The 16,462-nt window shown below is 48.0% G+C and overlaps 1 protein-coding gene across 5 annotated transcripts in view; it reads left to right on the top strand.

The window, feature by feature from the left end:
• The window catches only part of CRTAC1 (cartilage acidic protein 1), a 157,676-nt gene that overhangs the window by 67,149 nt on the left and 74,065 nt on the right, over window positions 1-16,462 (top strand). For all 5 annotated transcript variants that reach the window (XM_072739681.1, XM_072739679.1, XM_072739678.1 and 2 more), the window contains exon 3: window positions 14,646-14,842. In XM_072739681.1, the coding sequence (XP_072595782.1) occupies window positions 14,646-14,842 (197 nt within the window). The remainder of the gene's footprint in view (window positions 1-14,645; window positions 14,843-16,462) is intronic.

The following is a 16,462-nucleotide window of genomic DNA, read 5'->3' as shown; positions in this document are numbered from 1 at the left end:
GTATTTTTTTATACGATAGTTTGCTCTCTCCCCACTTAGCTGTATCAATGTCGTTATAAACCCCTACACAGGAGAGGTGACGCCCATCCAAATCCTTTCATACTGGACTCGGAATGCCATGTGTCTGTCAACTGGCCCTTTGTGGACCTCCATGAGTCTGGAAAGACTGGGAGGGTCTCAGTTTGGTGAACATAAAAAACACCTGGGGGCAGCCCAGGAGGCTCAGCGGTTTAGCGCCGCCTTCAGCCCAGGGCGTTGTGATCCTGGAGACCCGGTATCCAGTCCCACGTCAGACTCCCTGCATGGAGCCTGCGTCTCATTCTTCCTGTGTCTCTGCCTCTCTCTCTCTCTCTCTCTCTCTCTCTCTCTCTCTCTCTCTGTCTCTCATTAATAAATAAATAAAATCTTTAAGAAAAAAAAAACACCTGGGAGATCATTTGAAATGCTGATTCCTGGACTCCACATCTGGACATCCTGATTCAGCAGGTCTGGGTAGGGCTCAGGAATTTGCATTTTTAACAAGCTCTCTGGCTGTATCAGATCTAAATGGTCACCAGGCTACTCTTTGAGACACACTGATCCAGACCAGCGCTTCTCAAATTTGAATATGTCTGGTAATCACCTGAACGTCTTGTTAAAATGCAGGTTCTGACTCAGAGATCTGGGGCCCCAGATTTTGCATTTTTTACATGCTCCCAAATGCTACTGGTGCCACCTGCTCCCACCCACACTTTGAGTAGCAAGAATCTTCCTGCGAGTTGTCTTCTGCAATCACAGTGCACTAGCTCTAGCGGGGGCTTTACTCTACATGGGTAGTTCAAACATATAGTGTCTGCAGTACCTTATGTCTTAGATTATAGTCATGTACCTTTCATTTTTAATTAAAATATTTATTTGTAGTTGCCAGATAGGTAATTTTTAATACTGCAAGCACTTTAAAGGACAACTATCTAGGTACATCTGGTACGTTCTTGCTAATACTTAACACACAACATTTTCTATCACTAAACTTTTAATGCACATTTGCTCCAACAGCCAGATTCTGATTAGTGTTAATGCATGGCTAAGGGAATTCAAGCCAGCTTGGCAACAAAGACCCCTCTGAATGAATGCCTTTCATTGTTGGCAGCTTTATATTTTTTAAAGCAAGAGTCTCTTCTAGGACTTTCCTTCAAATCAAAATGAAGAGTTTAATTCATCAGTTAACACTCCATAGCAACTAGAAGGCTTTTTGCTGCCTCCTCCACCTATTATTTCTCAAGACACAGCCAGGCATGCTCCCAGTAGCTGCAGCATGAGAAAAAACTAGAAGGAACTTGATTTTCCCCCTGGGATGGGATAGCAGGGTGAATAGGGAGTGGAGTCCAGCAGGCAGAACTGTATATCCACAGGGTCTGGAGAGAGCATGTGGAGATCCAGGCAGGCAAAGGGGGAAGGGGCCGACAGCACGGCCCATGTAATCTGACAGACAAGGGGCTGGGTGGGGGTGGGGAACTCCAACAGTGACTGAAATTAGAAATTCCAAGCAGTTAGTTGTCAAGGCGGTGCACCCAGCTAGAGTCTGGGCCAGGACTCCAGTTGGACAGAGCCTTGGGCTAGCAGGGCGAGACTGTTCTCAGCTGAACATGGCCATCTCCATCCTCCCATGAGCTGTGACCGAGAGGAGCCTGCCTGCTCTTTGTTTTCACACGAAGCCCTGTCTGCCCTTCGCCAGCCAAGACATGTCTGTTCTCTTGCCCTCACCAGGGCCTGTGACCTCTGCCTAGTCACCTGTGTCTCTCCTTGCCTGTCCAACACAGGCATCGGGCCAGGCTGACTTAAAGCAGCTTCTTGCATACCTCATGTCCAGTGAGGTGCCCAGCCCCGGACTTCCTCCTTGCTGGAGAAAACCACAGCACCGTACCAGGCCTCAACAAATTCCTATCGCCTCCCCTTCACTGGGCATTCCTGCAGCTCAATGGGCCTATCATTCAGCTCCTGTCGAATAGGGTAGAAGAACTAGAGCTCCCTGGGGACCAGGCGGCTGCCTGTGCTGCAGACAACAGCCATATACTGTGTGTGTGCACATGCATGTATGCACATGTGTGGGTGTGTGTGCATGCACACGCAAAACCTACCACTGTGTCTCAGTTTACATAGGTCATCTCATCTGACCTTGGGGTAAACAAGTATTATTAGCCCTGCTTTATAGATGAGGAAACTGAATCCTCGAGAATGGAAGCAGGTTCCTTTATCAGACATTGTGTTAGGGGCTAGAAGAATAAAATATAGTCCAGAATTCTGTGGAGCTCAGTCTTCTGTGCTCAAGGCTACAGATAATAATCATAATAATTCATTCTTTCAAAAATATTTATCGAGTTCCCATCGTGTATCAGGCACTGAGTGTATATGGAAGAAGACAGACGTGCTAATTAGTGTTTATTGAGCATTTGCTCTTTGCCCAGCACCGTATTAACAACTTTACAGGTATGATCTTAATCCTCAGCACAACCCTGTGGCAGAGAAGCTGATTTCAAGAAACAGGCATGGACAGGCTGGGTGACTTACCCAAGAATGTCCACACCACTAGACAGTTGCAAAGCAGGGATATGCCCCCAGGTGGTCTGACTTCTGAGTCATACTCTTCACCACACTGTTCAAACTCCAAGTCCAGTGAACTTTCTGCTGCCCCCATGTTGCAGCCACAGAGCCCAGTACTCACGCCCTAGTGAAGATGCTCCCACCAACTTCACCCAGCCATTCCCCAGGGCAGAGGGGCAGGCAGCCCCCATTCCAGGTCCAAGACCCGGAATGCCTGCCCCCAACCTGAGCTCGGCTCCCAGAGGCAGTCCTGCCTGCACTCCACCTCTGCCTCTACCTTGCCCCTGGAGGACTCCCTGGCCCCTGCTCTGGCCTCCCTGCTGTGATTGCAGAGTGTGTCCTCCCCGCCCCCTCAGCTAACCCTGTCCCTCCCCTCCCCCTGCTCTCTGTGTCTTACCACCCATCAAACTGTCCCCACTTCACCCCTGAGGTGGCTCACCCTGCATGCCCCATTTACCATGGAAAGTGGCCACGTATTAGCTCCTCGGTTATAATTTTGACTTCTTCTGTCCTTAAGCTATGACTTCCACACCCTCCTCTCAGAGAACCTCACTTCTTCACATAGGAGCAGACCAAGGTCTCTGGGCCCCAACTGTCTAGTCATTCTCTTCCACCTCATCCTTTCTTCTTACCCATCTTGTTTTCCTCCCTTATTCTCTTAATTGCAGGTGATCTGAGCTTAGACTGCTGCTACTTTAGACTCTGCCCCCTCCACCTTCTACACATCTTGCCCAGATCCCTCTAAATTTATTGCCTTCCTGGATCTTTTCCTCCCACCCACAAACATGCACAGGCCCCATAGCGGTGTAAAACTGTCACTCAACTCCATGTAGCCCTAGCCAGGATCCTAGGCCTTCCTGAGCCCTCCTGGTCCTTAGTGAGTCATCTACACTGCTGCGCATCCATGCTCTTCTCCCCTCACCCTAGCTCCTCTCTCCTCTCTAAGGAAACAGCTTCCCTGAAGGTCATTGGTGCCTTCCAAGTTACCAAATCCATTTGTTTGTTCCAATCCTTGGCCTTTTAGACTTCTTCAAAGCATTTCGCACAGTTGGCCATGCCTCTTTCATCCTTGCTTTCTTAATTTCTGTGCCTTCTTAACTCTGCTCTGTCTTAGGAGTCATTTGCTTGCGAGGAACAAAAATCCACTCAAAGTAGTTCAGGGGTTTTTGGAATAATTTAAGGGAATTCTCATTCTTTTGCACTATCATATCAAGTCTCTTCCCTGACCCATCCTTCATGCACACAACCACCAGACAGTGCTCTTCAAAACAGTACTGTTATAATGGTACATCCTGTCTAGAATCCTCCAGGAGCTCTCCATTTCCCACCAGAGAAAATCTGAAGTCTTAGTTTATATATCACATCTTCTACAACCTTAGCTGCCACATACTTTCCAGTTTGCCTTCTACTCTTTTCCACGATTATCCAACACACATCTCTGTATCATCTAGTTAGTCTCCCCTCTATTCCCTAGGCATATTTTTCTGCTTCATAGCTCACACTATTTCTTTTGTAAATGCCTAACTCATATATCTTCTATGAAAATCCTATACTTCCTTTCAAGTTCTAGATCAAATGTACCTTCTCTGTAATGGCTTTACCCCAGGAGAAGTGAACTCTCCCTCTTCCTAAAAGCTAGGGATTGGAGCCCCTCCTTATTTGCCATATTAGGCTGGAGGATCTTTGAGCTGAGAATTATATCGTGTGGCATGCTGTGTGGACCAACCCAGAAACAGGATCCCAGAAGGGTGGAATGCAGTCATTAGAGAATGACTGGCTTATCTTTTTCTCTCTTAAAGAAGACTGAGGCATCCATAGGCTACTTGCCTTGCTATTCTGCCTCTGAATTGGCCCACCTCTTTAGCCAAAAGAGAGAGAAAGACAAAGACTAACATTTTTTTTTAATCTAAAAGCTTCCAGGTAATTATAGCATGAGGGAATAAAGTGTGTCTAGACATTTAAAGTATTTGGGGACCAAGTTTAAGTTATTTGCCTGAACCCACAGAAGGTTGATCACAGAGCTGGGCCAGAGCTCACCTCATATCCCCCCATTCCCCACACTGGGCTTGTCACTGCCAACTCTCTGTCCTCTTGCCTCCCTGCAGCCAGCAATGGAAGAGTAGGCAGGAAGCCAAGAACCGGACCCATTTTCAGAACACAGTGAGTCATACAGTCGCTCCACTTTCTGTGTTTACCTCTTTCTGGGGCTTCTGGAGGGGAGTGGGGAGACCTTGAGATGTATCTAGAGGATGCGGGGACTCAGTGGTGCCAGGGAATCATTGCTTTCCATCAGTAGGCCCTAGCAAGTCTGTCTCTGGAATGTACAGACCCAGATGAGTGACTGTCTGTCTGGAGACACATCCCTCATCCTTCCTGGTACTTCTCTCCCCGAAAATATGTAGCTTCTAAGATGCTTCTCTTGCTAGCTCTGGTACTAGTTGAAGGCTGGCAACCACAGGCTCCCCACTCCTGAAGATGGGTGCATGATTCAACCTGGGCTAATCAGAGCCCTGCCCTGGGACGTCTCATACCGGAGCTGAGGGAAGAAAGCATCTGCTGTCTGTACCTAAACTGAAGGGCGAGGCTGAGAGTGTTGCCACAGCCTCCACAGCCTTGCAGAGGAGGATGGTGTGAGAGAAGGAGGCCAACAGACAGAGGAAGGAGGAAGAGGAGAGGAGAAATGAAGCCTAGACAGCATTCTGGTCAGAACCCTGGTTCCAATCACCCTGAGACCTGGCTGTAGCCTTTCTGTTTTGGCAGTTTGGACATTTGAGCCGAAAAATTCTTCAGTTCAGGCGCCACTTGCAACCAAAGAATCCTGATTAACACAGCGTCCATCTGTCACCTGAATCCCTCCTTTAATTGTTAATGGGATTCCTGCCTCCCTGTCTTAAAGTAAACATGCATTGAGGAGGAGAGGCATGGTCTTCACTATCATCATCATCATCAACACCATCGTCATCGTCATCATCATCGTCATCATCATCAACAACAGAAATGACTGAGTACCTATCTTTTCCTGGCATTGTCCTAGGAATAGTGGGGGAAAGAGCTGGAAATGGTAGTCTCTGCCTTCTGGGTGCTTCCACAGTCATCAAAATATAAGAAATTCCGAGGGCATAAAGCACATACTGAGCACAGATCTTTTTTAGAACAAGACATAAATCAATCAGTCTGCATGGAGTTTTTACAGAACAGACACTCATCACTACAGATTATTCTGACCTTTTGGTGCCAAACATCACTTTCTTGAAAAACTATCCACCTCTTAGGACAAAAGGTTCTTGTCTTCCATCTCTACAAAGTTATCTATTTCTTTGCACTTATTTATAGGGTCTTCTCCACCCTGATTAGCTCCTAATTCAGGATCAAATTTATTTGTTTGTTTTCTGGGATGCCCCTTCCAGATGTACCGAACTTACTCCCCTATAAAATCCCCAGCCCCAGATTTCGCATCATGCCTGCAACCCTCCCACTACCAAAGTCTCCATTCCTTTAAACTAATATCCGGCCTCTGGATATATCCTCTTTTAGGATACAATCTGTGAATCTCCTGTTTAAATGCCTTCCCATATGTTTTCTGGTCCTATTTAACCTCAACGGCTTTCAAACAATTAAATATGTAAAAAAAAAATAGAGCATTACACATGTTTCCAAAGAAATGACCTATGTCAAGGTTGTGCATTCAAAATAGGAAACAGATTTGGCTTAGAAAGGAAAGAAGAATGAGAGGGAGGGGTAGAAAAACAGGGGTGTCTGGAATCCTTGTATTTTTAGTACCCTTCCACCCTCAGCCTCTGCACATACCATTAGCTATTCTGAGATCCAAGTATCACCCCAATGGCTCCAGGCCTCCCTTGGGGAGACCTGTCTGCTGTGAACTGAAATGACTGAACTAGAGATCCCACTGATTTATAATACTCTCCCCTACTTTCCAGGGATAAGTTCCTTTCCCCTTAGGTCTGAAATGATAGACCATCATTATCTGCTTCCTTTTCCAAAAATTTAGTAGCTGAAAAACAATTTATTATTTCTCACAATTCTGTGGGTCAGGAATTTGGGAAGGGCTCAGCTGGATCATTCTTCTGTTCCACGGGACGTCAGCTGGTGTCACTCACTTGGCTGTATTCAACTGTAGGCTGGGCTGGACAGCCCATGAGGTCCTCATTCACATATCTGGTGCCTAGGTGATCTTCCACATGGTCTCTCTATGGGGCTAGACTGGGCTTTCTCAGAGTGTGGTTGTCTCAAGGTAACCAAATTTCTTACATGGTGACCAGATTCTCCCAGAGATGAAGGGGAAGCTGGCAGGCCCCTTAGTGTCTGGGCCCTGAACTGTTTCAACATCACTTCCATTCTCCCATATTTTGCAGTCGAGGCAAGTCACAAAGCCAGCCCAGATTCAAGGGGAGGCAAAAGGGATTCCACCTCTTGATGAGTGGAATAACATGTGCATACAGAGAAGGAAGAAAATGATGGCAGCCATCTTTGGAGACCATCCAGCACTCCCAATTTAACCTCTTTACTCACTGAAAGGACACATGCTTTTTTTTATTTCTTAGCCTTAGAAAAACCCCCATACATGGGACCCTGTTCTCATCCTAGGCAGCTCTTCTCAGTCTCCTTTTTCCCTACACATTATTTTGCCTCACAGTCTCCATCCTAAGACCTAACATCTTCCTTACATTCCACCTATACTCACCCTGAAGTACCTATTTCATAAAACTGTATATTCCCAAGCACAGACCCAAAATTAATTTTTATTAGAGCTTATTTTAATTTTGTGTTCTGTTATGATAGTGATCACTTCGAACCTGTAATATATCCATAATATGAGGCTGACAATCCTTTATTAAATATTTATTTATTTATTTATTTGAGAGAGAGAGAGATCATGAGAGTGCAGGGAGGGTGGAGGACAGAGGGAGAGAGAATCCCAAGCAGACTCTGCACTGAGCATAGAGCCCACCACGGCGCTCAATCTCACAACCCTGAGATCATGACCCTGAGATCACAACCTGAGCCAAAACCAAGAGTCAGATATTTCACCAGTTGTACCACCCAGGCACCCCGAGGCTGACAATCCTTTAAACCAAGGGTTGGAGATCTTTTTTTGCAAGAAGCCAAATGGTAAATATTATCAACTTTGGAACCATACAGTTCTGTTATGTAGGAAAAGCTCTCATAGATAATACATAAATGAATGAACATGTCTGTGTCTCAATAAAATTTTATTTACAAAAACAAGTAGCATGCCATATTTGGCCCAAAAGCCATAGTTTTGCTGATCCTGCATTAGACTAAGGAACAAGTATGTCTTTCAGTTTATTTTGTCTAATCATTAGCTGTTTGACTTTCAGAAAGTCACTTTTCTCTGAAGGTCACTTTCTTAATCTATAAAATAAGGATATTGAAGTGAACAAGAATAAATACCCCCTTAAGCCCATAGTTGTGAAAATGCCACAGATCTTTAAAACTCTTCAGAGGAAATGCCCAAGATAGCCACAAGATGGGTTGTTTCTCCTATCATGATATCTCAGAGTTCTGACTTTGTGTCCTTCCAAGAGTCTATTTGTCTCCATAGATATGCATATCCCCCCTTCCATGTGTGTCTGTTTCTATCTGGGCCATTCTCTTTATCTGTATTTATGTGTGTGGTTTTCTCTCTGTACTCAGGGGTTCATCGTCCCTCAGTTTTCATTGCTGTGCATTCTTTGTGTCTCTATTTGTTTATGTATATGCACACCTGTCTCTTCTTTTTGCCCTGCCTCTCTCCCCTGACTAGAATGTTGAATAGCTATATATTTTTCATTATTTTCCTCCTTGAGTGAAAAAAAGTTTCCTATTCTTAATTTTTAAAATAGGTATTTTAAAAATTAAGCATATTTTATATATCATATTGTTCAAAATTTTTAAATATCCATTTACGTACAATAAGATATTGTATATAAGTTACTTAGTACCATATCTAATATTCAGTAGGTACCCAATAATTATTATGTCCTTTTATCTGGCTTCCCTTTATTTAACTGCCTAAGTGGCCTTTTTTTCACATGGGTCAATGATCCTCAACAGAAAAAAAAAAGTAGATCCTCTGTATCTATCTATAACATTTCATTGTTCTCTCTGATTCTTACCCAGGACACCAGCCCTCAGCCTCCTCTTTGCCATGACTATGTTTGCATCTATCTTTTGAAAACTAATGAAAGTGGAGGGTCAAAGTTGATTTTCTACTCAGCTACCCCACAATGATCCTGCACCTTCTATAGGCTCCTTCTCATTTGTTCCCTGTGCAAGTATTTATTGAGCACTATGTACTCAGTGATGGGAAGACAGATGTGAACAAAGCAGACACAGTCCCTGCCCTCATGAAGCTTATAGTTTACTGGAAGAAGTGGGCAATAAATAGGTACCCAATTAAGAGTGGGACAGTGGATGTAGTGATTGGAATACCGACCAGGGGATGATCTCTCTGAGACGCCTTTTGAGGCAGGACATAGAGGATGAGTAAGGGCCAGCCCAGGACAAAGCAAGAGAGAAGTGGAGGGAGAGTGTCCTCATCAGAGGGAGCAGCCCTGTGAAAGGGCACGGGGCTGGGACAGCACCTGCTGGAATGCTGAGAGCTGAGAGGAGGCCAGTGTGGTTGGAAGAGGTCAGCGAGGTAGCAACAGACCAAGCCAGGCTCCCAGGCCAGGCATGGTAAGGGGTCATTCTGACATGCAGGAATGCCACCTAAGGGTTTTAGGCAGGAGAGTGGCTTATCCGGTTTATGTGTTTAAAAGATGACTCTGGCTACAGTGTGGGGAGGTTAGATTTTGGGGGCCGGCGAGAAAGCAGTAGAAGTAGACTCTCCAGAGATGGTGACAGTTGGGGAGGAAAGAAGGAAAAGCATTTGAAATATTTTAGGAGGTAGAAATGACAGGTTTGGCCAGTGAATGAGATGTGACAACAAGGGGAAGGGAGAACCAATGTTGGTGCCAGGTTTTGGGCTTTAGTACTTGGGTGCCCATTGCAGGGAGGAGGAGGGTGGAGCAAGCATAGTTCCATTTTGGACACATTCTATCAGAGGTGAGTGTGGGGCATGCAAGGGGAGATGTCAGGTAAGCAGTCAGATATATGAGTCTACTCAGACTGGGGATTTGGGGTAGGGATAGAAATTTTGGGAGTTGGGAATGGATATTATCCCCCAGTGGAATGGGACAGAGAGAGAAGAAGGGGGCCCAGCAGCAGGCCTGGAGACTCCAACATCAAGAGGGCAGGGTGAGGAGGAAGGATCTACAAAGAGCAAAAAGAGAAGTAACCAGAGAGAAGGGAACCAGGGCAGGATATATTCTCAAATCCAAAAGAGCAGAGTGCTTTAAGAGGAAACGGTGTAGTGGATGCTCAGAGAGCTGGCCAGTGTGGTAGATGCAGCTGGAGGCCAAGAGAGAGGAAGATAGAAAGCCTGTCCCTTGATGTGGCCACCTGAAAGCCCCACCCCCCCATGATAGTAACCAGTGTAGCTTTGCTGGAGTTGGGGGGAATGTGGATCAGGGAGGGGTATATGGATGGTGAGAGAGGGGAGACAGCATACCAAGACAAATCTTCAAGAAATTTGGTTATGAAAGGAGGGCTTAAGTAGAGAAACATACTCTTAGAGGATGAGAGATCAAGAGTGGGATGTTTGGGATAAGAAATAACAAGTGTGTTTAGAAACTCTCAAAATGGTCACTGGAGAGTGAGAGATTAGGCCTTGGCTTTTGTGTTACTTTTCGTAATGATGAGAACTTATAATTGTGTAACTCTTCACAGTTTACCAAGTGTTATCACACACACTGTCTCAGCTTTACAGCCATGCTATGAGGTATGTAGCAGCCCTGAGTTAGAGGTGAGGCACTCAGTGACAAGCTCAAGGTCACAGCCGGAAAGGATGGGGGCCAGGCCCCTGTGCCCATGCTGTGCTCCTGGGCCCACCCCGAAGGCCCCTCCCTGTCCACAGCAGTACTGTCCCAGGGGACTGGCACCAGAATTGGACAGCATGAACAAAGTATAGATTGTGCCCTGCCAAGGTCTCTCAGGCAGATTTTCCAGTTGCCACCCAGCCAATCACTTCTGCCTACTGGCCCAGCTTTGATATTATGAAGTCACAGCTACTTTTTAACAGCATGGGACACTGTCCCACTCCCTGATCCCATTTAACTCAGCCTCAAAGCCTCTTGAATTTCTGGAAGAAACCAGCAATCTCTGGCAAGTGTCAGAGAGGAAACGTGAAATTTCACATCCCTCATGTCCAGCACCCCCAAGCTTATCAACATGGGGACTGCCACCCAGAGGGACTGTGGGTGGGTTAGTGACTGTGGCCAATCTCTGGACCTCAGTCTCCACGTTTGCAAAATCCTGGTCTGTCATGAGGATACAATGAGACAGTGAGTGTACATTGCTCAGAAAGGTACTTGGCCTGTGGCAACGACCCTATTCACGCTGCATGTGATTATTTATATTTATCCATCCATTCACTCACTTATTTCTGCCTTGGACAGATACTCGTTGAGCACCTTCTCTATGCCAACCGTTGCTCTAGGCTCAGCAAGTGCAAAGATGTATCCACATGCTTCCCGGGCTCAAGAAGCATATGTTTTAATGAAGGGAAGTGATGTTGGAACACAAACAACTCTGCCCTCATAGGAATAAGTGAGGCACAGAACATTGGTTATCCAGAGAAGAGATCACATTCAGCCAAGAGGTGGTCAGTGGGGGCAGACTTCATGGGAGGGCAGGGGGGTAGGGAGACCATCCCCTGTGGAAGGGGGTGTCTGCAGCTGAGCAGTCATAGAAGCTGGAAAAGGCAGAGCCTATTCGAGGGCGGGGGATGGTGAGGAACCCAACAGGAGCATCTGCTCCATGGAGAAGAGGGAGGGGACACGCCTGATTATCTTAGGAGAGGATTGTAAGAGGTTCAAATGTCAGTCCAGCAGACCCAGTAGAGGGCAGCCTGGGTGGAGGGAGGAGTGGCAACTCTGTGCATTTACCTCTGGCCTTGTGTCATGGCTTGTCAAGAAGCCTACCCAGGAGCTGTTGGTTTGGCTTTGCATCTATAGTCCCTAGGGGTGGCGGCAGGAGAGAAGGGGCCAGAGTGTTGGGATTCATCCCAGGCCACCAGTTAGGTTTAGGCAGACTCTATGGCACATGCTCACTCTGTAGCAGATGGAGGAATTTGAGCCAGCCTGGCAATCCCACCCCAGTACCCCCTAGGCAGTGCCTGGAACTAGCGCCTCCAAGTTCTTCAAAGAAAAGAGGATCTAGGGCCACCACCATGGGAGTAGGAACCTTGTGTGCACAGCTGCCACCCCAGATTCAGGGCAAGAGGACTGGCTTCCACTATGTGCAGAGCCATGCCCCTGCCGCCCCATGGCCACATTTGTCAACACATTTTGTGACACTCTGAGTTAGTCTGACTCTCACTTTGCAGAAGAGAAACCCAAAGGGGAACCAACCTAGGGTTACAAAACTAATCTGGGGAAAAGTCAAGACCTGCAAGAAGTAAATGAAATCAAGGATGAGAACATGCTTTGTAAAGTGCTGTAGCAAAGTAGCCTATTATCTCCCCTTGACATGCAGTTCTTGGGCATTTCTCATGGTCACTACTTTGGGGGCCGCCACCAGAAAAAGAAATCAGAGGACCAGGAGTGTCAATATGGTGGGTGGAAGGAACACAGGATTTAGAGCCTAGAGACAGAGGCCCAGCCCTGCCACATACCAGCTATGTAACCTTGGACAGCTCACCGCCTGCCTGACCCTCAGTTTCCTTTTCTAGAAAAATGCTTCATCAACCCTCTTTCTGTGGGGCTCAAGTGAGACCGTTCTTCTGATAGTACCTTTAACAAACCCAGCACTCTAGGGCCATGGTGTCTTGTGAGGAGCAGCAGAGATGATAGCAACCAGAACTCGTGGGTAGCACCCAAGGTATTTTCTGTCCCTGGGGGCTAGAGCCAGCTGCTGATGGTGCTGAAACCCAAGTGTTCTGTCTCTCCTGCCCAGACATGTCCCATGGGTCATGCCATGCCCTCAACTCACGGCCCTCAGACACCGTTCATCAAGGCGTCTGAGGCACGACGTTCCATCACCGGGTGCTGACTCAGCGCCCACTGAGCTCTGTGCCCCCCTTTCACACACTGTGGGTGCCAGAAGGCGCCTGGCCAGTTGCTCAGCACTCCCCAAACTTCACTGGCTCTGCATCTCAGTGATGAAGGAGAGAGCCAAGTTGGACCAGTTTCAGGAAAGCAAGAAGTGATTTCTCTCAAAGACCTTGGAGAGGTCTTTCCGCCCACCCCATCCCCACCCCCAAAGTGTTCTCAGCCAGGACAGCCGGAGGCCTTCAGCTGAACGTCACGCAGGATGTACACACTTAGGTTAAAACAAAGGCAGGAGGCCAGGACTAATGGATGGACATTGGCCGGGTTCTTTAGGAGAGCCTGGCAAGCTGGTGTTCTCTAGAGGCAGGAGGAGGCCTTCAGACATTCATGACCACACTGTCTGAGGGTGACCTTGGACATGGTACTTTCTCCAGATGGAAAGACAGTGGGAAGAAACTGACTGTGGGACACTTAAGCCTTTATGACTCCAATCTGAGGTTCCATTCATTTGATCATTCAACAAGTATTTACTGAGCACGTATTTTGTGCCAGACTCTGTGGTAGGGCCTGGGGAACGAAACAGACAAAAAGTTCTGCCCTCGTGGAGCTGATATTCTAGTGGGATCAGACATAGAAGGGAGAGCTAAACAAAAAGACAAGAGAATTATCTGCTGCTGGTAAAAGCTTTGGGGGAAGAGCAGGAATGAAGGATAAGGAGCGGGGGTGGGGTGGGGGGGCAGTGCTTGCAGGTTTCAGGCCTGTGGCCAGGAAGACTTTACTGAGAAGCAGCAATGGAGGCAGGTCCTGAACTTGGTGACAGAGGGAAACAGTCATGTGGCTCTCTGGAGGAAGTGCATCCTGGGCAGGGGCAACAGCAAATGCAAAGTCCCTGAGGCAAGAACATGCCTGGGCCTTCAGTATAGCCTGAAGGCTGTGTGGCTGCAGGAGAATGAGACGAGATGAGGACAGATGAGCATTTTAATCTTTCATATTGAGTTCCTTAGAAAAAGGGCTGCAGGGCACCTGATGGCTCATTCTTGGTTAAGTGGCTGCCTACCGCTCAGGTCATAATCCCAGAGTCCTAGAATGGAGCCCTATGAGGGCTCCCTGCTCGGCAGGGTGTCTACTTCTCCCTCTGCTGCTGCCCCTCCTCCCCCTTGTGCACTCTGGCACGTTCTCTCTCTCTCTCTCTCTCTCTCTCTGTCTCTGTCTCTCTCTCCCTCTCCCTCTCCCATCACCCAAATAAATAAATAAAATCTTTTAAAAGAAAAAGAGCTCCAGCAGGTCCACCCTCTGGCTTTAGATGTGTTCATAATCTTTACCCATCTGAGATGCTCATCTCATGCTACTGTTTAAATGCTGGGACTCTGTCAGGAGAGAGTCATTCCCAGCTCCTCTGGAACTCATTTGCACAGAAAGAGCCTGGGTCCAAGTCCTAGCACCTGACATTTGACTAGTTGTGTTACTGTGGGGAAGGGCACTCAGTCTCCGTTTCCCCGATGAAGCTCATCAGTTGTCTCATCTGCAAAATGGGTTAATAATACAGCCTCCCAAGCCACCTCACTTGCTTATTAGATTTAAATTAGTGAGATCATAAATGTGAAAGTGCTTTGACATTGAAATGGCCAAGGTAGATGTAGGGGAGTGGTCATTCTCTTCAGGGAAGCCTGTGGTAAGGGGCTTGTCGCTGGCTCCCTCTGTGCCACCCTGCTTCTTATATTGTGTCCCAGGTGGGCCCAGTTGGCTCTTATTTTGAGTGAGTCTGTGTCTGAATCACGGATACCCACCAAACACCCAGGGACCTCTGAGGTGAGGGTTTCCCCGGGATGCCCCAGGGCTGAACTGCCCCACTGTAGACCTGCCCAGGAGGATTCTAAGCCCCATTGTTGGGCAGGAGGACACCAGGTGTACTCAGCTGCTCCTCCTCAACACCCCCACCCCTTCCTCCTGCAGGTACAATGGCCCCAACCTGGTGCTGAAGTATGACCGGACTCAAAAGCGACTGGTGAACATTGCAGTGGATGAGCGCAGCTCCCCTTACTATGCGCTGCGGGACCGTCAGGGGAATGCTATTGGGGTCACAGCCTGCGACATTGATGGGGATGGCCGTGAGGAGATCTACTTCCTCAACACCAATAATGCCTTCTCAGGTAAGGGGTTGTGGCCTTGGGCCTCTTCCTGCTTCCCACTCTTTTCCTCCCAGCACCAGCTCAGGGGAGGGGCTCCCCCCAGGCATAGGCCCCTGCTGCCTCCAGGAGCTTGCTCTGGCCTAGCAGAGACCCCACCACCACCCATCCAGGAGCGCCCCTCATCTCCCTCAGACTTTCTGCCGTGTTCACCTCCCACTCTGAGCAGCACCCGCCTCTGCTTCCACCCCTCCCCTCTCCACTGCTCCTGCCATGGCTCAGCCACTCAGCACTTCTCACTGGACAGATGGTCCCCTGGAATCACCCTCCATGCTGCTTCTAGAGGACCTTTCAGAATGCTCTGAAATCCTTCAAGGGCCCCCCACAGCTTTTAGCTGAGCTCATTTATTCACTCTACAAATTCCTGCTGAGCTACTCCAAACCAGACTAGAGATGCTAGATGCTGGGGAAACAACTTGGAAGGAGACAGACCTTCAGTTCACAGAGCCTTTCTCAGCCTAGAGTGTCTCAGCCAACTTACCTGGGGGTCTTGTGTAAATGCACATTCTGACTCAGTGGGTCTGGGTGCAGCCCAGGATCCTGCATTGCTTTCACACTATAATGCTGTTGCTGACCCAGGGACCACCTACCAAGGAATGGCTGAGGAATATTGATGTCCAGAAGACTAAAGAACAGTAAGGATACTGATAACGGCTAACTTGAGTAGCACTGACTGTGTGCCAGGCTTGGGTCCAAGCACTTTACATTAATTATCTCATGTAAGCCTCACAGCAGCTCACTCAGGTTGGTCTTCGACATCCCCCTGTAGAGTTGAGAAAATTGAGGGACAGAGGTCACATGACTGGCATAAGGTCACATACCTTTTAAGTCCCAGGACTCACACCCAGGGGTCTGATTCTACATCCATCCTTTAATAATGATACCCCATGGCCAGGGCGCCTTGGTGGCTCAGTCAGTTAAGCATCTGACTGCGGCTCAGGTCATGATCTCAGGGTCCTGGGACAGAGCACCTGTGTCAGGCTTTCTGCTCAACAGGGAGCCTGCTTCTCCCTCTGCCCTTCCCCCTGCTCATGCTTTCTTTCTCTCTCTCAAATGAACAAATAAAATCTTTAAAAGAAAGAGAGAGAGTTTCCATGGCCTTACTCAATCCAGTGTCCTCAGGGCCTCGTGAAGAGCCTGGCTCATAGCAAGTCCTCAGTGCTGCACAAGTTGGCAGCTGTGTTCTTGGGCTAAAGATCAAGGTGGTTGCCAAACCCTGACTCTCATATTCTCTCAAGCCCGAGCTCAGCCCACTAGAATGAAGTCCACTCCCATGGAGCCATAACATCTGCTGGGAAGTCCCAGGCCATGGTGTCTTCCTGAAACATGCAGAGCCTCACGTCTCTGAGGCCAGGTGGGACATGCACTGGACTCTTCCAGATGGCAGCGTCCTCTTGGGTTGGTCTAGACAATGCCCTGTGGTTCAGACCTGTGTATTCACCATCCCAGACCCTTCCAGTCTCCCAAAGGTAGGGGATTGCCTAGCTGTGGGGATCGCCTTCCCTGCCTCTTCCCCAGCCCCAGCACACACACACTGGCTTTCCCTGGGCCCATAAAGTTCCCCTACTGGTTTTTGAGGCCAGG

The sequence above is a fragment of the Vulpes vulpes genome, chromosome 15 (assembly GCF_048418805.1).
Source record: "Vulpes vulpes isolate BD-2025 chromosome 15, VulVul3, whole genome shotgun sequence".
NCBI classification, from domain to species: domain Eukaryota; kingdom Metazoa; phylum Chordata; class Mammalia; order Carnivora; family Canidae; genus Vulpes; species Vulpes vulpes.
This window is presented reverse-complemented; position numbering and strand designations above follow the sequence as displayed.